This window comes from Phragmites australis, chromosome 21, assembly GCF_958298935.1.
Source record: "Phragmites australis chromosome 21, lpPhrAust1.1, whole genome shotgun sequence".
In the NCBI taxonomy this organism is placed as follows: domain Eukaryota; kingdom Viridiplantae; phylum Streptophyta; class Magnoliopsida; order Poales; family Poaceae; genus Phragmites; species Phragmites australis.
The window spans coordinates 7274550-7301692 of record NC_084941.1 but is presented as its reverse complement, the minus strand read 5'-3'; the positions used below and the strand labels follow the sequence as shown (position 1 = coordinate 7301692).

The following is a 27143-nucleotide window of genomic DNA, read 5'->3' as shown; positions in this document are numbered from 1 at the left end:
GTCAGGTGAAATAGTTTCGATTGCATAGCATAATCTTGTATTTTAAGCTTCAGTAACAATGATACAATTTAGTATAATAGTTTGCATACGATCCTTTGTTGTATGTGAATTCCTACTAATAAATGGTACTTTTTAGATGTTACTGACAGGCAATTTTGAGAGCTTAATAACCGATTTGATGATGTAAACACATAATTACTTATTTGTATGCCACCATTCAATTCTATTGATTTATTTGTTGCATTTGATAAGAAAAAGTTGGTGAAGCTTGCTCAATTTTATCCTAAGGATTTCATAAAGGATGAATGGTTGAAACTTCTCAATCAACTAAGAAAATATATCGCTGATGTTTAAAGGGATAAAAAGTTTAGAGATGTAAAAAATCTCACTGATCTTTCTATTAAGCTTGTCGAAACTAAGAAGAGCGACACTTTTGAAGTTGCTTGCAAGTTTCTCAAATTGCTGATAATTCTACCTGTAGTAACAACTAAGTATTTCGAGTGTGTTTTCTCTTAGTAACTTATATGAAGAAGAAGCTATGAAACAAAATGGTGAGCCAATAGATGAATAATTGCTTGATCATATTAATTGAGCGACATTTCTTTTTATAAGTTGAGGATGACGCTATCGTAGCGCTATGTGTTAAAAGATGGAGAACTATAAAGTCGTATTGTAATTTCAATTTTTTTATTTTCTTTACATTAACTTAGATGCTGTCATCATTATGAATAATTTATAATTTAATTCTTATCATTATTTAATATTTATGGTAATAAAAAATAGCTATATATAATATAGTATGTACATCCAATTTAAAAATCTTGGGCCCATAACTGTCTAGAAGCGAGGAGCACCAGCATCTCTTCGCTCAAGTACAACTCGAGCGAAGAAGACGGATGAAACTATGCACGTTGCCACCCGTGCCAATTGCCGCAAAGGATTCCCATTTACATTTGGCCCTGGGCCTGCAGCATGCAACAAGGATTTGTACGTTTTGGTTTGATCGATATCTAAGAGTGACAAAACTTGTCATCCAAATTTTTTGAAGGTGACCAAATTTGGCCATTATTTGGTTATGTAGTTCGATAGCAAAATTTTGACTAGTCAGCCACATAATTTTGCCGCCTAGTTCATTTCTGAAACCAAACTAGGTTGAAACCTTAGCCACGAAATTGGTGTCTCTAAGTGTGGCAAGCTAAAAGTTTCACCTAGCTTCCTTCGTCTCGAAATAAAACTCCCTTCGTCTTAAAAAAAATCGCCTACCTAGCTTTGTGCTTCATTTGAGCACAATCCGAACAGGTCGATGGATGGCGCCGACTTTGCGACGATGCCAAGCAAAATCGACCAGCTACTACAATACATTGGGGCTAGCTATCTCGTGCAGATGTCATTGCCTTAGCGGCATACTATCTCGTCCCATTATAGAGACACTTATGTCACATCCAGGCCCATGCATCATCTTCTGCTTATTTTGAAACAAGTTGGGCGTTGCAGTGTTGTATCGAATTTTTTTTATATATTTTTTTCTTTAATAATTTCAAAAATACACGTCGGTTTCAAAAAACACATATCTAACCTACCATCGCCCGTTTAACAGGCGAGATGTTGTGGGCCTAGGCGTCTGCGGCTTTTATGCGATTTAATTAATCGGAGAGAGGTAGATCTCGCCCGTTCACTAGGCGAGATGAAGTTCTCACCTGCTGAACGGCCGAGACCTTCGTGGGTGCGGCGCCGCGCGGTCCCACCCAAAAGGTATCGCCCGTTGAGTAGGCGAGATGTTCTGGCTATTTAGCCCGGCCGCGCCGGCCCGGCCGACGTCAGCCTCATTTCCTCCCACACCCGAGCCAAGAGGAGAGGAGAGGAGAAGAGGGGAGAGCGGAGAGGGGAAAATTGCGGCGAAGCCCTACCGAAGAGAAAAGGTATATATTTTTTCTCAGATTATTTTATAAACCTGGTAGGATAGCCAGTAGTGCTAGATGTTGACATAGATATGATACGAGATCTAGAATTTTTTTTACAAATTTGGTAGGATAGTCACTAGATTTATGTTAGAATGTAGATCTAGTTTTTGAATTAGGGTTAGATATAGTTTAGTAATTAGATACTATTTAAACGTATATCTTAGCAATTAGATATAGTATTTAGGCATATGTTAGGTTTTAGATGTAGTGTAGTCGTAACTGAATTTTTTATTGTAGATATAGTTTTACATACTTATTTTTGTTCGGTTGCAATAATGTTAGAGTTTTTGTCGATGGTTACTAGGTATGTCGGATATGTGGTAGTTTAGGATTTTTTTATGGGGACAGTGAAATATTGTATGGTCCGAAAGGGGTAGTATTGTCCGTATTTCAGTCAATGGACAAGGGTATCTCAAGACCTATGCACAAAAGTGTTGGACACTTGTATGCGTGGTTGATGAGGGGTTTCAAAATAGACCTAGAGGTTCAAGAGATGACCATTAGCATTGTGGGCAACCGTATCAGAGAAGGTGTGTACTGTGAGGTGTTCCCGCTCTGAGAAGATCATGTGTGGAAGAGATATCTACAGGATGTTAGGCACAGAGGTTGGCCTCCGATGTTGCTTGTGCAATGGAAGAATAAGGAGATAGCTGCGTAGATGCAGGGTGTGGAGTATGCGGAGGAGGGTGATGAGTAAGATAATGAGGAGGATGTCGATCCGGATGGTGCACGTTCATCAGATTATCCGACTAAACCGACCGGTGAGGCAGATGAGGGGGAGCGATTCCTTCTCTAATTGAACAGATGCAGCGGGATATCTTCAGGCTGATGAGTCTCCTGAGTATGACATCTCGGATGATGAGGATGATGCTCCGGTTCCCGCAAACTGGAACAATCCAAACTTCAACAACCTTGTGGTGAATGAGGGGAATCAAGTGGCCTGAGAGTATATGGTGCTAGGTATCCTACCAGTCAAGCCATGAAGGATGCTGTGATTCAATGGTCAACATCGCTACGACGGTAGTTTTATGTTGTGAAGTCAAGCAAGAAGGAATATGATGTGAAGTACGCTAATGAGGGTTGCCAGTGGAGGGTGCACGGCTTCGAGGGAAAGTGGGTTGACTATTGGGAGGTGTCGATTGTTGTCGAGCACACTTGCATGATAGACGAACTTGAGCCCAGCCACAGAACATCACCTCAGCCTTTGTCATAAATGTGATGTATGCCCAGATTGTGAACAACTTGAACTACGAATCCGGGTCAATAATTAGGCAAATCGAGGAGGATTACAAGTATACTATCAGCTACAACAAGGTATGGAGTGTGAAGAAGAAGGCAATTGAGATGAGGTTCGAGACCTATGAAGCGTCATATAACAATCTGCCACATTTGCTGCAGACCATTGCTCGAAGGAACCCGGGGACATATTACGACATTGATAAATACTCATTGCTGTCCAAACCTGGCAAGTACGTCCTGAAGCGATGTTTCTTCGCATTAGGGGCATGTATCGAAGCTTTCAAGCATTGTCGGCTTATCCTGTGCATCGATGGCACTTTCCTTACCAGCAAGTTCACGGGACAGATCCAGACTGCTATTGGGGTTGATGGGAATAATCAAGTTCTGCCTTTGGTCTTTGCATTTATGGAGAGTGAGAACACCAACAGTTGGTACTGGTTCATGTACCGTGTGAGGATGATAATTGTTGGTACTCGGCCGAACATGTGCCTTATACATGACCGGCATGCTAGGCTGCTCGCGACAATTATGGATCTGCAAAATGAATCCGACAATGGCTTAATCGGACTTGTGCGGCCAGATCTCCAGAGTAGGTGGTGTATGAGGTATTTAGGTACAAACTTCTTCCGCCAATTCAAGAATAAGAACTTCATGAACATGTTCAAGAGGTTGTGCGGTCAGAATCAGTAGCGAAAGTTTGATACTCTTTGGAAGACACTGGATGAGCTGACGAAGAAGCAAACACAGGAGCGTGCAGGGAGGCCCGTGAGTGGACCGGAGGACGAACCAGTACCTCTTGAGCCCCTGGTAAATGACAATGAAGCTGGCATCATGCGGAGGAGCAGGTCATCCATAAGTCATTTAGCGAGTGGATTGAGAATGAGCCCAAGGAGAAGTGGGCTCTTCTCTACGACACAAATGGGGCTAGGTACGGTATTATGACTACAAATTTAGCAGAGGTTTACAACTGGGTCATGAAAGGTGTGAGGGGGATACCGCTGGTGGGGATTGTAGAGTTCATACTGCAAGGGACATGCAAGTATTTCAGGGACCGCTATGCAGTAGCGCACACGATGCTAAATGATGCTCATCTGATTTATGGGGCGAAGATGTCTAAGTACATGAAAGACAAGACGGAGAAAGCAAAGATGCACAAGGTGAAGCCCATGGGAACTGCGCAGCACAGATACAAAATTCTATGCAAGGACAAAGGAAGAAGAGGGGGCAAGCGTGAGAGAGTTATCCATGAGTGCACCATCTTTGATGAAAGGTGCGTTTGCACCTGCTACAAGCCAATGCTACTGCATAAGCCATGCTCCCATGTGATTGTCGCGTGTGCTGTTACGGGGCATAGGACTCGAAGGTACGTCTCCGACTACCTCAAGAAGGAAGTTTTGTTCGACATCCGGAACTATGAGATATATGGTTTCGGGATTTATGGATCTTTCATGAAGGAACCTAGGCCTGATGCTGTGTTCATACCTGATCCCGACAAGATGAAGCAGAAGAAGGGGCGATATAGGACTACGAGGCTCCGTAATGACATGGATGAAGCAGAAACTGAACGTTGCATGAAATGGTGCAACAAGTGCAACGGAACATGACACACTTACAAGAAATGCACCGCTGGTGTTCCAAATGTGAACCCCGTAGAAGCAAGTCCTTCCGGCTCAGGTGTAGATGGGAGACGTCCTCGTGGTCGTCGATCGTTGACATCCTCGGCTCATTGAGATCGATTAATATTGTAATTTGTGGTGTGAAGGATATTCATGTGCACATCATTATACTTTGCTATGGTAGTACTATGACCGTCACTATGTGCGAGGTTGTAACCTTTATTTTTGTGATAATTGTTCACATATTTGTGTACGATTTGAACAATCTATTATATCATATTATAAATACAGCAGATATACCATTATATATATATATATACACACACACGCACACACACGCACACACACTACATTAGCTCACATAACAAGCAATCAATCACATATATATATATATATATATATATATATATATATATATATATATATATATATATATTTCTTTTATAGGAAAGTAGCCCTCAACGAATATATGTATTTATACATATAGCACACATACTCACATATATGTGTATATGCATAAAGCACATATATACACTTAAATTTTTTATTTATTTTTGCAAAACTCTTTTATCTTCTTTGAAAAAGTTTTAAATTTTCTTAGTTTTAACCATTTGGGCTGTTACAAGCCACTCCACCGGCTTCCCGTCGATTTTGATGCATGAGGATGCACGCATGTAGCTCGATATGATATATGGAGCCGTGTGAGTCCATCTATCCATTGCGAATGACATCGACAAAGATCAAACAAGCAAACCCATATTCATATGAAGAGAATCGAGGACGTCCTAAGAGGGGGGGGGGGGTGAATTAGGACACCTAAAACTATTGACTCCAAAACTTTCACAAGATAAGTCTATCTCAAATTCCATCTAAATGTGCTCTAGGCTTATCTAGTGTGTCTACTTCTACCGCTCATAATGATTGCAAGGTAAGTATGTAAATACAAAAACATAAATGAGGTAGAGAGATAAACTCGGCACGAGGGATTTTTATTACGTGGTATCGATGGCACACAAGCCACCCCTAGTTCACGTTGGAGCTCCACAAAGGATATACTCCTGGTCGTCAAGTCTCTTTCGGTCACGACTCTTGAGATACCAAGTCACCAAGATACGGTCTCAAGCACAATGAGCCACCAAGCCACCAAGGCGAGGTCTCACAACTAACCTCTCTTCCGGTCATTTGTACGTCGTCTTCACTTTGAAGCTTTAGTCATAAAGACAAGGGCCTCTGCGTCCCCGCACAATCCTCTTGTCACCGCTCCACACCAAGTCAGAGGGTCAACAAGTTACCGGCGAGTCACAAAAACTCCAAGACGCCGGTGTACCTCTCGGTACACTTTTGGATCACTCCTTGATCAACACTCTAGGTTGCAGCACCTAGCAACTCTTCTCTCTAGGCTTATAAGTACTAATCACTCACTAATGGTGTGCTTAATCACCTTGGATGAACAATTTATGCTCTTGGATGGCTTGGATGTCTTCTTAGGTGTACAAGGGTTTCTCTGGACTCAAACACCTTCAAATAATTGAGTGGAGGGGTATAAATAGGCTCAACTCCGTGAACTAGTCGTTGCTCCAACGGCCACATTCTTTTTGTACTCACCGGATGGTCCGACATGTGCAACATTACAAGCACCGGACTATCCAGTGTGTACTATCTAAAAACTAGCCATTGAAACTTCACTGTCATTTTTGTGAACACCGGAGTATTTTTCATTGTGAACATCAGAACATCGGTGTGCATACGGTGTCAACCGAGCCATTTTGCAACCTCTCTCAAAAATAGTCCGGTGAGATCATTTTTGTGAACACCAGATCATCTGGTGAAGCATATAGACTTTGGTGCAATTTTTCTGTGAACACCGGACCATTTTTCTCTATGAGCACCGGACTATCCGGTGTAGCACCGGACTATTTTTGTTATTAACACCGGATCATCCGATGAGGCAAATTTCAGCAGAACAGTATTATGTATTTTGGGCATTATTTTTCGCTCTGAACTCCAATTTTGATGATCTTGAGCTCTATGGAAAGCTTGTGAAGTGCTATACATGATTGTACAGAAATTCACCCTATTTGATCATATCAAAAATTCATGTAATAAGTTCAATTCATGCCTCTCTTTGTTTCGGCTTCAGTAACTTCTCTTTTGTTGCATCTATGAGACCTACTAAAGCATATACTTGAAAAACATATTAGTCTCATTGACTATGTTGTCATTAATCACCAAAATCACATGCATGCCCTAAGAGGGTCGTGTTTGCTACACCATATAAGCAGGTTATTATATCATTTGATCTCTCTCTCTCTCTCTCTCTCTCTCTCTCTCTCTCTCTCTCTCTCTCTCTCTCTCACACACACACACACACACACACACACACACACACACACACACACACATATATATATATATATATGCATGTTTGGTGAGAAAATTGCATCGCAAAATGTGTCAACAGAATTTTGTTGCTAAGTTGGTTTTAGTCCATGAAAATTTAGATCAGGGGACCGCACATCTCAATGATGTTAGGCAAGTGCGAGGCAAGGCCCAACCCATAAGGCTGAGATGGTAGAGTGACGACATGTGGCAGCGACAAGTGACATCGACAATGTCGTGGATTAAGGTGGGAGACAGGCTTAGCCATGCATCTCGCGATTTTAGCGACAAGCTAGCGAGGGTAAATTTTGAGTCTTTGTACGACCAATTGAAGAAGCCTATTCGAATATGTTTAATTGAATTCATTTGAGAAACCTCGATATTGGCAAGAACAAGTGACACCATCATAGCCATGGATTATCGTGGTAGCACCAGAGAGTCAGGCCAGGACCCCGCAACTTGACATTTTGACAAGTGCGAGGCAAAGCACAACCCGTAGGGCCTGAGATGGAGTGGCGATCTCCAGAGCGACATGTGACACCAATTAATCTATGGATCAACAAGGCAAAACACTGGGCAAGGGCAAGGTTTGAATTTTTGTACGACCAACTAAAGATGCCTAGACTATGTTTGATTGAATTTGTTAGGGGAACAATGACAAGTGACACTGACAAAGCCATGGATCAGCATGGCAAGACAAGGGAGCCTTGCTTGGGCTGTGTAGTTTGCGGTCATGTGGTATGTGTTCGAGGGAAATGTTCGAGTCTTTGCATGACCAACTGAACAATCCTATATGACTATGTTTGGCTAAATTTATTAGGAAAATTTAGAAATCATGTAACGATAAGTATCCGTCGATTCGTAGGTCAATGAATTCATGATGAAAGGGATTATGATGCTAAAAGGGGTTATGATAAAGTGTGGGTCATCTTGCTAGTTAATTAAATAGGATAGAGAAAAATTTATATCTTATACAATACAAGATATAGCTTAGACACAAAATCCAAGACTAAAAAATAGTGTAGAGATGCATTATATTGTATCATAGGACTTAATTGCTCACAACATGCCACATTTAATTGCTTTGGAGAGCTTAGGAAACAACAATAGAGAAGTTGTTTCTACCGATCAATTTAGGGGCTTTTGTAAATTTGCCACTGGTTTTTTATTCTTTGCAAGAATGCCACTCGAATGACAGTTCTAATGGCATTTTTGTAATATTTTAATGGTAAATTTACAATAACAGTTCAAAACAGTGACAAATTTGTAATTATCCCATCAATTTATTGCCATCTATTTGATGTGACGGTTTTGGATATTGCAATATGACACGTACTATATATTGGAAATAGGCTAAGATGGTAAGTACCAGTGGATGGACAATGTACAGTTTTTTTACTCAGCAGTCAGCACCTAGCCAACCGGGACTCGGGACATGATGTGTAGACGAGGGACCTGATCCTCTGACATAATCGCGATTATTGTAGAGAGTACTGTTTGAACAGTGTAATGTGTCTATGTTACAGCATCATGCATTAATTAATTATGATACTGTAGTAAAGAACTGGAGCAACAGTACATCCATTCACTGTAACGACGATTTCTACTGTTCATTGATACTGTAGCATTCTATCTGGGTCGTCAGATTTTGATTCGGCGGCTGTAAACATCCACTAATACACATCACTGTTGATCCGCTCCTTCACTGCATAGGATCCCGATCCGTAGACGAGGCGGTCAATGCACCAAACCAGCCACAAACACATCAATGCATTATACAAGGGGCAACTCCCACCTGCATGGTTCCGAGTTTAAGCTTAGACGGGCATGTAGCTCATTAGCTACCTCTACTAACTGAGTAGACACTCGATCCTCCTCTGAAAAATAAATCTCCGGTGAGACACGCAAGGAACGTCCCTAGTGATCCAACCTGCGTGGGCTGCCCGAACACCGTAGGAGCAAGCCACCGGAGCGTCAGCTCGGTTCTCGGTATGTTGCTTTTGGTAGCTTAGTGTTGCAAGTAGCTGTTGTTTTCACTGTGTTTGTCGTAATTTCAAAGAGAGAAAAACGTGTGTTTGTCGTAAAGCTGAAGAAATGACATACTGAAATGAATAGAACATACGTATGTTCTAATGTTCCCATAAAAAGTTTGATGGAGCATACTGAAATTATATCTTATCTGAGATTTTCCCAGGAAGAAAATCTTATTGAAGCCCAGTGGACAGAGCTTTCCTCCCCTCCTAAAACTCTGTTCATCAACGTGTGCTGACAATGTTTTCGTATGCTGGATTGCTGGTTGGGCAGGGAATGAGCCTGCTGACGCTGGCGGTGTCGCTGCCGGCGCTGCGGCCGCCCAAGTGCGGCGCGGGCACGGCGGACCCGAACTGCACGCAGAAGGCGTCGAGCGTGCAGCTGGGCGTGTTCTTCCTGGCCCTGTACATCCTCGCCGTGGGCACGGGCGGCACGAAGCCCAACATCTCCACCATCGGCGCCGACCAGTTCGACGATCCCACCCGCGGGAGCGCCGGCAGAAGCTCTCCTTCTTCAACTGGTGGATGTTCAGCATCTTCTTCGGCACGCTCTTCGCCAACACCGTCCTCTTCTACATCCAGGACAACGTCGGCTGGACCGTCGGCTACGCGTTCCCCACGCTCGGCCTCGCAGTCTCCATCGCCATCTTCACCGCCGGCACGCCGTTCTACCACCACAAGCCCACCTCCGAGAGCCCCTTCGCCAAGATGGCCCGCGTCATCGTCCCCACCGCGCGCAAGTGCGCCATCGCCGCGCCCGTGGATCCGCGCGACCTGCACGAGCTCGACGCTGAGCACTACGCCAAGAAGAGCGCCACCCCGCTTCCCTACACGCCTAACCTGAGGGCGCTCAGCAAGGCGGCGGTGAAGACGGGGGCCACATCCCGGTGGTCGCTGAGCACGGTGACGCAGGTGGAGGAGACGAAGCAGATGCTCAAGATGCTCCCCGTGCTGGCTATCACGTTCGTGCCCAGCGCGTTCGTGAAGCAGGGCACGACGCTGGACCGGCACGTCGGCCCACACTTCGAGATCCCGCCGGCGAGCCTGGAGGGGTTCGTGACCATCTCCATGCTGGTTGCGTTCGTGCTCTACGACCGCGCCTTTATGCCCTTTGCGCGGCGGATGACGGGGAACCCGCGTGGCATATCGCTGCTCCAGCGCATGGGCGTCGGGCTCGTCATCCACATCGTCATCATGGGCATAGCGTCGGTGACAAAGCGGCACCGGCTCGCCGTGATGCGCGAGCACGGGATCTACGACAGCAAGGGCACGACGATCCCGCTCACCATCTTCGTGCTGCTCCCGCAGTTCGTGCTCATGGGCGTGGCCGACGCGTTCCTGGAGGTGGCAAAGATCCAGTTCTTCTACGACCAGGCGCACGAGGGCATGAAGAGCCTCGGCACGTCGTACGCCATGACCAGCCTCGGTGTCGGCAACTTCCTCAGCAGCGCGCTGCTCTCGACGGGGTCGCACGTCACGCGCCGTCACAGCCGGCCCGGGTGGATCCTCAACAACCTCAAAGCCTCGCGGCTGGACAAGTACTACGCCTTCTTCGTCCTGCTCAACTGCGCTAACCTTATCGTCTTCTTCGTCGTCTGCCGGCTCTACGTGTACAACGCTGAGCTCGCCCGCGTCGTCGACGGCGGCAACGTCAGCTTAGGCAGCGGGGAGCAGAAGCGGGGAGGTGGTGATGCAGCCGGCGGCAGTAGGTGCAGTGGAAGCCACCCTATAGGGAATGTTCTCGACTACGAATTTAGTTGTCATACCTGGCATGAAGCTCTGCATGCACATTGCATAATCTCTGCTTGTGCCTGCAATTAATGGATGTGATGAACACGAACTCTGGCATTGATTGGAAGAGCTCGATGACAACCGCTTATCATCCATGGAAGGCTTAGGCGCCTCAGAAATGTAAATTCTTCGCTTGGCTCACAATTCACAATCGGCTATGTACTACTGATAGACTACAGAGACGTGGATGCCCCAATCAGCGAGTTTGCCCTCTTTGCCATGCTGAGGCAGAGACGGCAACCTATCTCTCCGTCGCATTTAGGAAAGTTTCAGAGAGAGGTTCACTACTCCTTTACCTACACCGGCCATTTCGAGCGCATCAATGCTAATTTCAGAGTGATGGTGGGCAGCAACTTTGGCGAGGGACAATCCTGTCAAAACGTATCGAACGGCTCTAATCCTAGTCTCTTGGAAAATTTAAAAAGAGCGCAATGCAAGAGTTTTTCAACGACAAGAAAAGTCTACCCCATCTTTGCTTGCCAAAATCACGGAGGAAGCTCGGGCTTGGTGCTAAAGATTAGATCATTTTATGATTCTGTCTTAATCTTTGGTGTGTGCTTCTGCCTATGTGCAGCACCTGTGTGCAGCTCTGTTTCGTTTTGCCTGCGTGTGCAGCACATGTGTTTCTTGCCTGTGTGCAGCGCTATTTTTAGCTTCGTGCTAACTTCACGTGTCTGTTGCTAGCATCTCCCTTTTTTTTTGTTTTCTAAACACTTTTTTTCCTTCTATATCAATTTTTTTTGGCAGAGCTCCGGCCGGTCTTTCAAAAAAAAAAAAAAAAATCAATGGGGCGAAGTATTGTTGCCACTACCATAGTTCTTGTTATAAAGATCAAAGACGGATTGCTAGTCCAGCACGTCATAGAGTTTGTACAACTTCTAGCCAGCTACAGCCAGACGTCATGTGCAGCTCACTGACCATGGAGATTACAGGCTGACTCGGCATCTAAGGCTCAGCTCTTCGTAATTAATTTCCACATCTTGAACTAGAAGGTGTGAGCACCGCTAAAATGCGAGTTCTTCACTTTGCTTGCCCTCTAAAACCACCTTTGGACGTCGGACAGGCTTGCAAAAGAGGTTGGCCCAATAATGTGCATCGTCGCTTATGCTGGCGTTATTCTGAAATGGTGCATCACCTCGGAGCGGAATGCAGATACACTTAGCAGTGTGATTAGTTACTCGCATAGATGTATTCTAGCTCGGTGTATATGTATAATTTCAGATAGAAATATGTTTGGTTGCTCGCATGCACTGTTATAGTCTGATTCGGCGGATACAGCCTTCTGCATTCGTTCATGTAAATGAGTACACTTATTAGTGTCATAAAATCATCTTCATGTAAATAATCAATCACAATTTTAATTCTAGTATCCGCTCATACGACCTTTGATTCAGTCAACCAAACAGAAACTCAGCTCAACCTATTCAGATAGATATAACCAACAAAACATTTTTCTCTTCAACAAATATGACTTCACTCAACATATTTCCTTTCAACCTACATATACGGTTCATACGAGCAAGATTCTATACAAATAACCAATCACAACTTATGTGAGTTTGACCTGCATTACACCGGCAATCCAATCGCAACAATGGGCCCATAGTGAGATGGTCGTGAGTGGTGGTCCTCTCTGGTAGTGACATGTGGGTCCCAAAGAAGGGCCTTAGACAGTACTCACATGTTAGGGATTTGGAAAGAGCGAAATTCCAGAAATTTCGAACACAACGACCGATTTTCATAGACCTTCGCTAAGTTTAAAGATGAGGCCAAAACATGGCGCATCTTATTCGGGGAGAGTACAGAATAGTCCCTTCTTCTTCTTCTTTTTTGCCATACCGGCCCTATAACTCAACCCTTCTATACAGAGCTCTCACCTTTTTAATTCAATAGGAAGATCTCCTACCAGTTCATTTCAGAAAGGTAGAGAGGGATTTCTAGAGAAGATAGAATGATAGGGGAAAAGGTTGGCCATCGGGGGTGCTCACAATTATCGATTTGCCCATTGTTTGACAGTGTTCCACAAGCGACACCACAACTCCAAACCGTTACCCATATGTGACAAGAGGAATGTCAGACCACTCCTATCTCGTGCTTTCTCCACCGCTACTCCTTACATTTGAGAAACCCCGTCTTCCTCCCCAAGCGCTACAAGAAAAAAATTATCTTCTAAATTCATCAGCACAACGAAGGTGAACCGATACTATAAGCGGGTGAATTGAGCGAGATCAAGATAGGTCAGGCGTGCTTACATATAGATAGTAGCGTATCCCGAGCTAAATTTTAGAAAAGCTTAACTTCTTCTTCTTTATTTTTCTCCTCCTTTTCTCTCCTCCTCTTTCATGTCTAAAGATTATAGGGAGGGATTAGGGGACTCTCAAGTGTTTCCCGCGTAGAATCCGCCCCTGCATGTAGGGTAATCTCATGCATTGTTCTCTAGCATTCTTTTCCTTGCATTCACGTCCTCTCAAAATTTGGAGTAATAATGCCATAAATCCTTTTATGGCTCCGTGCACTTGAACACATGAGATAGCCTTTTTGTCAGATCCTCATATTTAGAGTCGAATTGAGTGAATTTGATAATTTTAATTTTTGTGATAAAAACTATAAACTTCATCCAAAACGAAGAGGCAGAGTACCTGACATCATCTTATTTCTTGACTTTCTTCTCATCCAAGTCTCACAAATTTAGGAAATACAAAGTCATAAGGGTTTGTGCACACATCATTATCTCAGTCGTTCATCCATCCCACTTGATACTAATTCATCGTTGATTCTTCTTACCTACTCTATTTTTTTCCTACTTCTACAACACGAATCTCGACGTAAATGAATAATTTTAATAAACCGTATATGCACATACACATGTGAAAATTTCCATCGCCATAAAATTACAGCGAGTAATTAGTTTTCACAGTTAACAGTTACATGTCCGGCAAAAGCACGGTGCTAACCAACTTAACCACCACACGGCATATCTGGTGGTCAACAGGAGACGTTAATCTGTACCGAATCGGTGTCAAGCCATCTGCGCCGTTGATTCTATCTATGGGCCCACATGTCAGCCTCAAGAGCGAAATGATGTACGGAGTAGTAGCAGCTCGGATCAGGCCCCTTTCTCTTCCAGAGTCGGTCACGGAGAGCGACCGTGATGGGCAAGAAAACGAGCCAGCGAGCGTGGCAACAGAAATTAATCCTCAATCCGAGCTCGCGCCTCTGCCAAAAAGGAGAGATCTTTTTCGATCTCTACGAGTGCTGGTCGGAGTCCGACTGCGACTCCAGTCCAGATCGATCCGTTGCGTATATAGTTCGCGGCCAGTCCCCCGCCGCCGCAGCACATTCCCATCCAATAGCTCTCTCCCACTTCCTCTCCTGCTCTTCGGTTTTCTCTCAGCGCCCTCGGCTCATGGCGGCGGCAATCCGCAAGCGCCCGGCTCTCGAGGGAGCCTGCCCCGCGGTGGCCGGCGGGAAGCGGGCGCGGTACCAGTTCGGGAGCATCTACGACTACGAGAAGCTCGAGGTGCTCGGGGAGGGCAGCTACGGCGTCGTGGTGAAGGCGCGGGACCGCCGCACGGGCGAGACGGTGGCCGTCAAGTGGATCAAAAGCGGCGACGGCGGCCAGGGCGCACCCGGCCTCCGCGCGGTTGCCCGCGAGGCCCGCTGCCTCGCCGCGTGCCGCGGCCACCCTTCGATCGTGCAGGTCAAGGACGTCGCTGCCGACGAGCACACGGGGGACGTGTTCATCGTCATGGAGTTCGTCGGGCCCAGCCTCCAGAGCTTCATCACGCGGCGCTTCTCCGAGGCCGAGACCCGCTCTTGCATGCGCCAGCTCCTGCGCGGCGCCGAGAAGATGCACGACACGGGAACGATCCACCGCGACTTGAAGCCGGACAACATCCTCGTCGGCCCCGGCGGCGCGCTCAAGATCTGCGACCTCGGTATGGCGACGCCGATGAACCCCGCGGGGACACCGTACCCGGAGGAGTGCGTGTGCACGCTGTGGTACCGCGCGCCGGAGCTGCTCATGGGCTTCCGGTGCTACGGCCCCGCCGTGGACATGTGGTCGCTGGGATGCGTGATGGCCGAGCTGCTGACCGGCAAGGCCCTGTTCGAGGACGCGGACACCGAGGACGACATGCTCGCCAAGGTGCTGGACCTGCGGTACGAGATGACGTCGACAGAGATTCAGGCGTTCGAGGACCTCCCGGAGCTGTCGGAGGCCGGGCGCGAGGTCTTGTGCGGCTTGCTGAGCTTCGAGCCCGAAGAGCGGCTTACCGCGGCGGACGCGCTCAACCACCGGTGGTTCGCCGAGGAGGACGCGCCCACGTCCCCTGCTCTTTGGTATCTGCAGGATCGCCGTAGTTTCTTCACTTTCTTGTAGATTGCAGACAGACAAGGAGTGTAAAGACAGAACAGATTCTTGTAGTATCATTCTTTGATCATCCATGTAGCTTGATTGGCAAGAACCAATCCGTTGTAATGTTTTTGGGGGCAAGAAAATACATCGCAAGCGGACGTGCTTGTAGCATAGTGATAGTGCTCTATGGGTGGAGCTACTTCGACAGAGACTCGAGCCCTCGTTCCCCCTGTTAAGGTCTCCCATAAAGACCCAGTAAAGGGGCCGTTGTAAAAAAAATTACATTGCAATCTTGTTCTTTTTGTTTATGTATGTATCTTGATTATTTCAGTTTTGATGAAGTAATGCACTGTTGATCCCTTGTCATCTGCGAAAACAATTTTGTGGTCTGTCAGTCTGTGAACCTGTGATCATCGGTGCTAGTTTGTGTCCTTGCTACTTCAGTGCTGCAACTCTGCAGGATGCAACAGAGTGCTTCCTGATTTGGTTTCTCTGGAGAAACTTTGCGATCACCAGTGTTCTTCTCTCTTTTTTTCTTTGTCGGTTTACATGCAACGCAAGCAACCAAGTTTGGCCAATGATCTGTATCATCAGGTATCTGGCAGGTTTGCCGAAGGGGAGCCCTGGCCTCGACCCAGATCTCAATTTGCTACCTGTATTGTTGTTTCGTAATCCTGAATGATTCGTATCTGCGTGCAAGTATATGCAATAAGATTTCGCATCTGCGTGCAATGGTCATTGATTTCGCTCGAAACAGAGGAGTCCATCTAGGAGATTGGGAATGGTTGGATACCGTCAATTTGTAACATTTTTACCCAACCTTGTTTTCTAATTACTCGTTTGCCTTTGTTTTTTTCACAGAAAATTAACCCCATTAAATTTTTAACAAATGGCGCCGATGCCTTTTCTTCTTCCTCTGTCTTCTCTAACTTATGGAGTCGTGTTCTCCCATCTCAAAAGAAAAGCATGGTTCTCCGTATCAAAGAACAAACTCATGATTCTATGATCTGCTCCAGAACCAGCGGCTCCTCACGCCGATGGCGACGACGCCCTCTACTGCTGCTCCTCCCCCTTCAGCCCATGCTTTGACTTCTTCTCACCACCGCCGCTCGCCACCTCCACCTCGCTCTCGCCATCGCCTCTCCTTACCTGCGTCTCGGTCCTGCTATCCTCCTCAACCTCCCTGGTTGACAACGGCACAGTCGCGTCCTCAACCTCACCGGCTCCAGCAGTACAAGGTGGCCAACGCAGAACTGGGATTTGAACCGTTTTATTCCTAGGCCGCTCGCGTTACGATGTTTTGGTATGGTGTAAAGTACGGTACGATATAAAATATTTTAGTCTAGATAGATACGGCACGAACACGAGAGTAGTGTCGTGTATAGGATCTTAGTATGATGGTTGTGTCGGGATGACACAATAGTTTGAACTATGCTTATATCGATATGGCATGAAAAGGACATGATACAATTTATATGATCATTTTGATATGACACGGAAAGGGTATATGTATGATTATTTTTCCATATTTATTCTCTAATATCTCCGATACAAAGCGGAGGCACTCATATTCTGTTTGTTTGGTGAGAGATGATAAAAGATAAATATGTAAATATTATCAGACGATATGACATATAAAAGAGATGTGTGAGTATGAGAGACACATGTATTAGATGATAAATGATAAATATGAAGATATTATCATACGATATGGAGCAGGGTCATACCTAGATGGACACGACACGATAACGGCACGACGTACCGAGAGTCGTGCTTAGATTTTTTTATAAAATTAACTCAGTACCCGTAAGACACGACATGATAAGCTAATCAGGCATAATGAGCATGACATGAAACACGACGATACCAAATCGTACCGGTACGGCACGTTCCAATCCCAGCTCTAGGCCAACCACTAGAGATTGTGCTTAGCCCACCTCGCTGAGACCACATACCGCAGCCACACGATCGCACGACGGAGCTGATCAACGCTGTTCGTTCGTAAGGCAAGTACTCATCGTATGAGAAATGTTACTCAGTTTGTTAATCCTAAAGCTATTTTAACTATATACCAGATTATCTAGTCAATAAATATTTAAAGAAAATATGATGGATATTTTTATTATAATTACAAAAGGAGCACTTCAGGCTATCCTTTTTAGTTTTTTTTTCAAGTTATCTTTGGTCAAAATCACCTCACGTCTTATATACCATAATTTTTTTATCTTTAACTGGAGCTTAAGTTACCAAAACCACTTGTTGGGACTGCTAATAGGGTGGTTTAGCATTTATTTATATATTGTCTGGATAGTAAAATGTCTCTTCCCATATAGATCTTATTAGTAAATGTCTCTATCATTAGAGAGTTAGATATGAATAAGTTGTAACCTCAATTGTTGCTATTAGTTTGTTCTAGTGATTGGTTGTTGAAAAAATAAATTAAGATGTATACTTCTGGTTACTTTCATAATTTTACCTTGTTTATATCTCACCATATTGTACATCAAAGAAAATTATCGGCTTAGTGGGCAATTTCCCATGTGCCGCGCATTGACGCTGTCCAAAGCCAGCGGATGCCATGCCCAACAAGTCAATCTCGTACTCCGCCAAAATCGATTGTTTATGGCTAAGGTTGCCGAGTTTTTCTGTGTTGGAATGTCCAAAATGTCTCTAAACAAAATGTTGAGTGCTACATAGGAGTATCTAGAGAAACATCAATCTGTGGACGAACATAAAATTTCGTCGTTACTTCAGGATATTCAGGAGTTTTTTTTGCATGGAAGGATATTCAGGAGTTGAGCAGGAGATTTAGTGATTTTAAACTCTTGTTTGTTAGATGGGATGCTAATAATGATGCACACACGTGCAAAACATTGCTCTCTGTGTGGCTGGAGAATGTTGCGCCGTTTCTTTATAATTGCCAGCTCAATCCATATAAGCCTTGCTTATTAAATGAAGTAAAGCTTCTAATTTCATTTCAAAAAAGAAAAAAGAAAACATGTGCTGCCAAACAGATGGATTCCGATCTTTTCTCATCTATACAAATTGTAATTATTTTCCATCCGAGCGAAGAGAGAGAAGTCTGGACGTTTAATCGTGCAAACTAAGGAGTTTGATAATGCTTTCATCCACTTGGCATATCTCGGTCAATCAAATGATTATTATGGTTTGCTCATAATTAGGACCCGTTAGATGATATCTTTTTCTCCAAATAGATATACACTAAGGACCCGTTTGGTATGAATTCATATTTTTATAGAAGTATTTTGGTTCTGGATTATTCTTGAAAATATTTATTTGAAAATTATTTTGACTAGCTGGTTGGATTAGATTTTTTGAAAATGTAATTGACCAACTTACCCTTATCATCAGTCCATCCTCATATCATTTTTAATGTAATTACTCAAAACACTTCTATTCACATTTTTCAGTAAAAAATGTCTACTCCTACACGAATTTAAGCTAGTCTGTAATCCGGAAGATATACCTCATATACCCTATATAATGAACACAAATTTAGTAACGGCAATAGCAACAACCCCTACAACCTCACCTTTTATCGCATATCGAAGGCAACCATCACTACCCACCTATGACACATCCACACAACGTCCACCCGTAACCACATGGCTCATCCTCGCCATCTAGAGCTCAAAGCGAGGAAGCGAAGACTCACCACATTGTCGTTCACTAATGCCACGTCGCTGTGGACCTGCCACTGCCCGCTGGTACGACCTCAATGTTGCCACCTCCATCACCTCCTTCTCCTCGGATTGTCTGCATCAGCCAGCTCGTAGACATCCCTCAAAAGCAAACCGAGAGCCTATTTAAAACTAGTCGTCATTTCATATACGAAATTGCTTACAGCCTGATTCGGCTGCCTAGTTCAAAAGGGTGAAGTTTCGCATCGTTTTCAGAGCAAAACGGTCAGCGGCCGCCCGTTTGGAACGCCTTGATCCGATTTTGAGCCTAACAAAACATAAATTTTATTATACCAACTTAAAAAAATGAAAACTGAAATAGTCCATCGCCGTACCAAATCCCGGCTCACAGAAAAATCCCCGGACTCCAAAAGCCGCACGAAAACCCTCCGGCGTCCCCCGACTCGCCGGTCCCCACCACGCGCCCGCCCTAAAATATCCCAACCAAAACCACCCTCCCTCCTCCAAACGCAAATCCGCACCCCGAAATCCCCATTTCCCCTCTCCCCCCTTCCTCTTCTTCCCGCCGCAGCAGGCGAGCGCGAAACCGAGGAGCGGAGGCGGAGGCGGAGAGATGGAGTCGGACCAGGGGAAGCTCTTCATCGGCGGCATCTCGTGGGAGACGACTGAGGACAAGCTGAGCGAGCACTTCTCCGCCTACGGCGAGGTCACCCAGGCCGCCGTCATGCGCGACAAGCTCACCGGCCGCCCCCGCGGCTTCGGCTTTGTCGTATTCGCCGACCCCGCCGTCGTCGACCGCGCGCTGCAGGACCCCCACACCCTCGACGGCCGCACGGTACCGTCGCCATCTCGTCTCTTCGCCCCCGCGAAACCCTAGCCGACTATTCCCATTTCCAAGCGGAATATTCGCTTCGGTCGCGCTCCGATCTACTCCACCGCGCGAGCTTGGATGTGGATTGGCATGCGTTCGTGGGACAAGGATTTTTCTCAAGCGTGGCCGTCTCTCTTACTGTTGTTGTCTTAGGTCGATGTAAAGCGGGCGCTCTCGCGGGAGGAGCAGCAGGCCTCCAAGGCCGCGAACCCTAGCGTCGGGAGGAACTCAGGTGGTGGCGGAGGCGGCGGCGGCGGTGGCGACGCGGGGGGTGTTCGGACGAAGAAGATCTTTGTGGGCGGGTTGCCCTCCACTCTGACGGAGGACGGGTTCCGGCAGTACTTCGAGACCTTCGGGATTGTAACCGATGTCGTCGTGATGTACGACCAGAACACACAGCGCCCACGGGGGTTTGGGTTCATTACCTTTGACTCAGAGGACGCTGTTGACCGCGTGCTGCACAAGACCTTCCACGATCTGGGTGGGAAGATGGTGGAGGTGAAGCGTGCGCTGCCCCGGGAGGCAAACCCTGGCACCGGTGGCGGGCGTTCCATGGGAGGTGGGGGTTATCAGAGCAACAATGGATCTAACTCCAACACTGGCAGCTATGACAGTAGAGCTGATGCTAGCAGATATGGGCAGGTGCAGCAGGGGAGCGGTGGCTATCCAAGCTATGGCACGGTAGGTTATGGTGCTGGTGCGACTGGGTATGGATATGGTGCTAACCCTGGAGGTGGATATGGAAATTATGGAGCTGGAGGATATGGAGGTGTTCCTGCTGGGTATGGTGGACCTTATGGAAATCCAAGTGCAGCTGGTTCTGGTTACCAAGGTGGTCCTCCAGGCTCAAATAGAGGACCCTGGAGCAGTCAAGCTCCATCTGCTTATGGCGCTGGAAGTTATGGTGGCAATACAGGCTATGGTGCTTGGAACAGCTCTTCTGGTGGTGGCAATGCGCCCACTAGTCAGGCCCCTGGTGCAGCTGTGGGCTATGGGAGCCAGGGCTACGGGTATGGTGGATATGGAGGGGATGGGTCATATGCTAGTCATGGAGGATATGGAGCTTATGGAGCGCGTAATGATGGTGCTGGCAATCCTGCTACTGGTGGAGCATCTGGATATGGTGCAGGGTATGGCAGTGGGACTGGCAACTCTGGTTATCCAAATGCTTGGAGTGATCCGTCACAAGGTGGTGGGTTTGGCGGTTCAGTCAACGGAGGTTCCGAAGGACAATCAAATTATGGCAGCGGCTATGGCAGTGTGCAACCTAGGGTTGCTCAGTAAGAGAGGCAATTATTGTCTTTGAAATGAACCAGCACATGTGGGAAGTCTATGTATTGTTGTGTTGCTCTGGCCTCACTGATTGCTCTCAGCCTCCTCAAGATCGCCCATTTGCTGGTTGAATCAGTATTTCTCCTGGTTGGAATGCTTGAACCTTTAGTGGCTTACTACTAGAACTTCTAGTCAATAAGTAGCTGTAATGTGTTGTAGCAGTATCTTGCAGAATGCTTTATTATTTTTAAGTTTATCTTTATCCATCTGTATTCTTTGCCATGAGTGGAGTTTCAGGTTGCTTCATCTCTAGTTTAAAAGCTAGAGTAGCTTGATTGCTTATGGGCAAAATTATCTAGTTGTATCTCTATTCTACAGATCATACGTTTGTGTTTGACAGTAGTATTTATGCTGGATCTTGCTCTACCTCTATTCTGGAATGTTCTGTGTTTGGTGGTTGTGTTGACCTGTTGTGTGTTGTGCTTATCCATCCGGTTTAGCTCACATTGGAGTTCCAGTGTTATGCCATATTATTAACATTCATTGTTTGTAACAGATGCAAACCCTGAAACTTTTATGCAGTGATAGTTTATGGCACTGTAGCTGCTTCTAACAGTATGCTCAACTATAGTGCAAGTGTTTTTATATAGCTGGAATGGTACAGCCTTCAAGTATATCATCAAGCTATGAATGCCAGCCATTTGGCCCTATATTTCAATATTTTTCAAGCAGCAGTAAGCTTATTAGCAGCAATATTGTAGTGCTAAGTTTCTAAGGTAGTGTAGATAACTGAGTTATCTGCAAAGCTACTTGAATGATTTACGGGTAAAAACTGTAGAGTAGAACAGTCAGCATTTGGCAAGTAAAATAATGTCCTTCCTCCTACCTTTCCTTTCTGTACAGGTTGAATGGGATGACATTCCGTTTTAGAGATGTCCAAGCGAGGGCTATTAAATCAGCCATATGAAAAAGGCAGGTGAAATACACTGATTTTTGCACGATGAGCTGGTGGAAAGTTTCAATCTTGAAGAGCTGACAGAGTCCAAGATACCAGCTTTTAAGTGCTTCATTTTCTGAAGGGTCTTGTGCTGTGCTACGAGATGTGGTATGTCGAAACAAAGATTCATTATACACATTTCGTTTGGCAAATTCTTTTTGACCATGGTACTTGTCAAAGCGAAGCTCTAGATGATTTCTATTCAGATTTAGTGAACCATATACCTTGGTGACAGAAAAATTGACCATGGAATATTGTCAATTTTGGCCAACAATGTCGTTCTATATATTTAGATTGACCACTTAAATAACGAATCGGTATATTTGTCTTTGAAAGTGTTATAGTTGTTTATCTATTACAAACTTGGTAAAAATAGTGTTGAGAGTTTCATCACAAAGACTTTGAAGATTTTTTTAAAAAAAAAACATTGTACAGGACCAGCAGTAGTATGATTTGGCATGCTCAGTTTCACTGGCTTATATCTGAAGTCACTGCAAAGCCTTGTGCGTAAGATCAGGCATACACAGATGGGCTCGACATCATAACTATTTTCCCTTTTCTCTCTGTTCTGTTTTACGATGTTGAAGACCAGATGGTCGCTATTTTAAGTTGTATGTTTACGAGGTGCATACTGTATACACTGGTGATTTTCTAGTGCCAAAGGCTTCCTTTTGTTGTTGTGATGCATTTTATCACTTGTGCGATGGCATATTATACTCAAAATATAGTTATATCCCTTAATATGGAATCTCTGCTGTGTTTGTATTGAGCATATCTGGTTGCTACTTGCTAATGTTATCGACTTGGCCAGAATAATGTGAGATTGAGCTGTTGCAGATGTTGAAACAGCTTATTCTATGGAATAGAGGCATGGGCTAGCTCAAAGATTGACATGAACACTTGCCTCCAACGCCTAGTGCCATGATAGAATCATGTCTTCTCAAGTGGTACTAGGCAAAAAAGTTACAAGGTTATGTATTCCATTGTTTGGGAGCCATTTAGAGGTCAGTATTATGGAACAAAATGATCTTTTAGTAAAGTTTACTACAAAACGAAATAGTCTAACCTCGTGTTTGTTGGGAGTTGCCGAGTCAGTTAAAGTAAAACAGGAAGTAAGGTTGTTGAACAGGACCTGGAATTTGAAGCATTTCAATGCATGTGTGATGTATCACCTATTTTTATTACCGCTACAGTGAATCAGTGATGGATAAACCTCAAGGCAAGTATAACACAAAGTTTGGGAAAAGTAAACGCCTCCTACTGATGTATAGCGATTGGGGAGAGATGAGGAACAGATGTGTTTTGGATCTAGGAATATTTAGATTCGGGAGCACAATATGCCTGTATGTTTTGTTTTTTTAAAAAAAAAAGTTGCATAAGACATTACACTGGAACCTTGCTAGAAGCTGTTAAACACAAAGGTTGAATCTCGCTGTGCATTTGTAAATGGAAGGAAATGAATTGCATACAAGTGTATCACATGCTTACTATGTCTTGATAGTAGGGTACTGAAATCTGTGCTTCGATGCAATTTCATATGAAATAAATACTGGATGGATAATTGTTGTTTGCCTTGTTTCTTAGAATGCCTGCAATGCTTAACCCCTAGCCCCCATATGAGTTTGCGAAATGTTGATGACTATGTGGCATCATAGTATCATATAAGCAGAGTACCTCGCATATGACGAGTATGATTTCGTGATGTGGCTTAGCAGATGAATCTTGCGTAAATTGCTTCTCTACTAGGTCCCTGTCTCTTGCTGTCCTCATTGTCCTGACTCAAAGCTAACTCTTTGTTTCCAGGGATTTTCTATTGCACATGGCGAGGTCAAGTTCATATGCATCTAATCAGAACGTCAACCTCTCAATTAGCTTGAATTTATTTCAAAAGGCTTGCATTTTGAGATGCCTGCATCTATCAGGCAATACCTGTAAGTTCTACTTCTCAATAAAAATTAAAAATATGTACCCTTTGAGATAAGGAATGTCAACTTAAATGTTCTGAATAGTCTGAACTTCTACCCCATTGAAGCAGATGGTATTGACATAAAGTGTCTGAGCTCCATAGGCGATAATTAGCTAATTACCAAGAACTACGTTACATTTGTCTGAGAGTTCCGTATCAAGCTTCTGCATTTCCTTCACCATCAGTGCATATTTACCAAGAGCTGTTGTCTGTGAACTACATGTTACCTGCCCATTTGTATCGTGTTCGTTCTATAGATCTAGTAGCCTGGCAGTCGAATGAGATCATATGTTCTATGAGCAGATAGTGACATGGAGATGGAGTGTGGTGATTGCATGATTTCTCTTTTCTGTCACTTCTCTCGATCAATTCTTGAAAGTGTCAATGTTGAACAATTTATTTCTCTGCATGTTTGAGGTCTTTGTCTGGCCTGAAATCTTGTTGTGAGTGCTTTGCCAGGTTCTTCAATTCTCAATAGGTTTCTTGAAATTCAGGACAAATAATCTCGATGTTCAGGCGATAAACATAAACATGGCATTTTTAAACGTACGGGCTGTAAATTTCTAAGTAGATTAGCTAAATGTCCGTGTGCTGTTATGGGTATATGAACTATATTTGTTCACATGAAAATTAGGCAGCTTCTTAAAATTCCCACAAAATGCAACTCATAATTAACGTGTCTAGTGTGCGTGCCCACCAGATGCCCAGCAGCCAACGTAACTGTGCATATCAAAACAGAAAGATACACTTAAGTAAATAATGTTGCAGTTGCTCAACTCTCTCCAACCGTCATGGATGGTTGCTATCTACTGGTGACTATTGGGAAGGGATGTCTCTATTAACAGTCACATATATGCCATGTATAAATATACATTGTACAATGAATGAACCAATGAAACTCATTTCTATCTATCCGGTCTGCTATTTCACATCCGAGTTCTAACACATTATCACGCACCTGCTCGATCCACATTGATCATAGGCCAACTGAGAGACATAAGGAAGAACAGAGAGCCATTCCACGGGAAGAACAAGATGGAGCTTTCACCTTCGTCAACTGGAGATGTTTTTCGCTCCCTGATGGCTCTGGAGGCTTCAATCCTTCATTTCATCTGTCCCTCGTCACCGTTTCACCACTAGACTCATCGTCGTCGTCGCCATGGGCATACTTCCTTAGAAGTGATGACTGACCTCCTCTGTTCGGGTCGGTCAGAATCTTCCACGCTGCCCCGCGCAATGCCCTTCGGGCTATGTCCCAAAAGGTGACAACACCCGCTTCTCCAACTGTGCACCTACCCTCGGTGCCGTGCTGCCCTGTCCATGGGTATGCGTGTTGTCCGTAGCATGGACCAGTGGCACTACGCGCACTCGGGGGCACTGGTGCTCCACTAGCACCCTCGTCACCAACGCCCGTGGTCGGATCCTGTCCACTGGCGCATGTGGCTACGCCCACATCGTAGGTGCCCATGGCCACGCCTTCCTCGCTGAAGCCCATAGCTGGTTCTCCCTCACCGGTGTCCGCGGAAACCCCCTCGCAGGCATCTATGGCGGGATCTTCCTCGCCGGTGTTCCTCACCGTCTCTGTCTTGACCCCCTCTGTGGAGACGCTCCTTCCCTATCGTCGGCTTCATCGCAACGCTGCTATTGCAGCTAATCAATGGCCCGGGCTTCGCCGCCCCGTGGCATCCCATGGGCCTTGGTCTCCCCGACGGCGTGCTCCCTGACTTCCATCAGATCGAGGAGCAGGCGGCGACGGAGGCCGCCCACATGAAGTACGCTGACAGTTGGCCCTAGGCCGGCTTCTCCTGAGGCGGAGGAGGGGGGAGGGGGTGATGGTGTGCGTCGATGGTAGACCTATCAGTGGTAGGATGCATCGATTCGTCGATTGGGCAGGGTGCTCCATCGCCGGGCGGCACGCTCCAACACCGGGCAGGTCACATCATCACCATGCGACGATGACAGGCGGTGGCTCTGAGGCGCTGGGCGGTGCCACATTTGCTGGCTGGCGTGGTGGCCGGGAACCCTACCCAGCTCCCTTCGCCCTTTATACGGCACACCGACTTCCATGCCCCATGGGTCGTGCCAGGCTGCCGCCTCAGCGGGTCGTGATAGTAGGCCACTGCATCCCACAGGTCATACCGCCTTTGCGGGTCACATGCCGGGCTGCCACTTCATAGGACCACGTTAGGCAAAGCCAGCCACCAGGCTGCCACCTCCAGTGGGCTGTGCCAAACCGAAATAAAATTGGATAGCAAAATTTAGCATCTTAACCCTTTGGGTTCTTCAGTTTTACGTGCTTCCATTATCAATATTTTTAATGTATTTTCTGCACTTTAGTCCTTAGACTTCATATAATTGCAGAATCTTGTGTATTTATGTATTGTAACTATATTACCTCAGTAATATGTTCAATATATTGATATTTAATACACTCTTGTTTATTCCATGCAATCTCTTATTGCTTCTATTTGGAATACTCATAAAAATACAATTTAATTGATGATTACCTTTATAATGTTGTTCTTTGCTACTTTTAATTTCTAATGTTATCACTTTGCTTGGTCTTTGTTTCATGTGACTATAGCCTTGCAGACTCAGAGATGACCTCGATATGATGACCATCAGCGTAGCTTAATCGAAGGTAGGCCGAGGACGGATGTAATTAACTAGAGAGCTTCACGAAGCCCCGGGAACCTAGATGAAGCAATCACCAGAATATGAGATACCATGTGCGTTGTAGAGTAAAAATGTATATGAAAGAAACTGTACTTTATGATTTTTGACATGAATGAATAAAGTTTACATATTTTTGATCATTACATTCTCTTGGCTGTCGTATACTTTGTATACTGACACACCCGTAATTATCATATTCATAATTATACTTAACACAATTCGAACGCGAGTTTTGAATCCACGAAACAGAATGGCACGCCTGGTGGGACATGGTTCTCCTCCCATCTTTGCTACATTGCGCTGGTAGTCACGATGGTCTCCCGAGT

The 27143-nt window shown here is 45.2% G+C and overlaps 2 protein-coding genes and 1 pseudogene across 10 annotated transcripts; all 3 read left to right on the top strand.

The window, feature by feature from the left end:
• The first annotated feature begins 9502 nt into the window (after window positions 1-9502).
• LOC133903119 (protein NRT1/ PTR FAMILY 5.2-like) lies at window positions 9503-10957 on the top strand (annotated as a pseudogene).
• A 3465-nt stretch (window positions 10958-14422) lies between these two features.
• LOC133903118 (putative cyclin-dependent kinase F-2) lies at window positions 14423-15397 on the top strand. The gene has a single exon (XM_062344478.1). The coding sequence runs from the start codon at window positions 14423-14425 to the stop codon at window positions 15395-15397; it is 975 nt and encodes a 324-aa protein (XP_062200462.1).
• A 4118-nt stretch (window positions 15398-19515) lies between these two features.
• Window positions 19516-26858, top strand: LOC133902929 (heterogeneous nuclear ribonucleoprotein 1-like). Of its 9 annotated transcripts, none has more exons than XR_009907165.1 (5): window positions 19516-19870; window positions 20060-21325; window positions 22082-22283; window positions 23979-24106; window positions 26726-26858. XR_009907165.1 is itself a non-coding variant. In XM_062344254.1 (2 exons), exons 1-2 carry the CDS (start codon window positions 19649-19651, stop codon window positions 21188-21190), a joined length of 1353 nt encoding a protein of 450 aa, XP_062200238.1. In that variant the 5' UTR covers window positions 19516-19648; the 3' UTR covers window positions 21191-21604. The 9 variants fall into 9 exon arrangements, 1 of the variants encoding a protein (XP_062200238.1); XR_009907161.1 differs by lacking the exon at window positions 26726-26858 and adding an exon at window positions 24211-24563; XR_009907163.1 differs by lacking the exon at window positions 26726-26858 and adding an exon at window positions 24208-24563.
• Window positions 26859-27143: the final 285 nt, after the last annotated feature.

Coding starts and splice junctions, on each gene's coding strand:
- LOC133903118 (XM_062344478.1), top strand. CDS start 14,423: ATGGCGGCGGCAATCCGCAAGCGCCCGGCTCTCGAGGGAGCCTGCCCC.
- LOC133902929 (XM_062344254.1), top strand. CDS start 19,649: ATGGAGTCGGACCAGGGGAAGCTCTTCATCGGCGGCATCTCGTGGGAG. Junction 19,871..20,059: donor ACACCCTCGACGGCCGCACG/GTACCGTCGCCA, acceptor TTGTTGTCTTAG/GTCGATGTAAAGCGGGCGCT.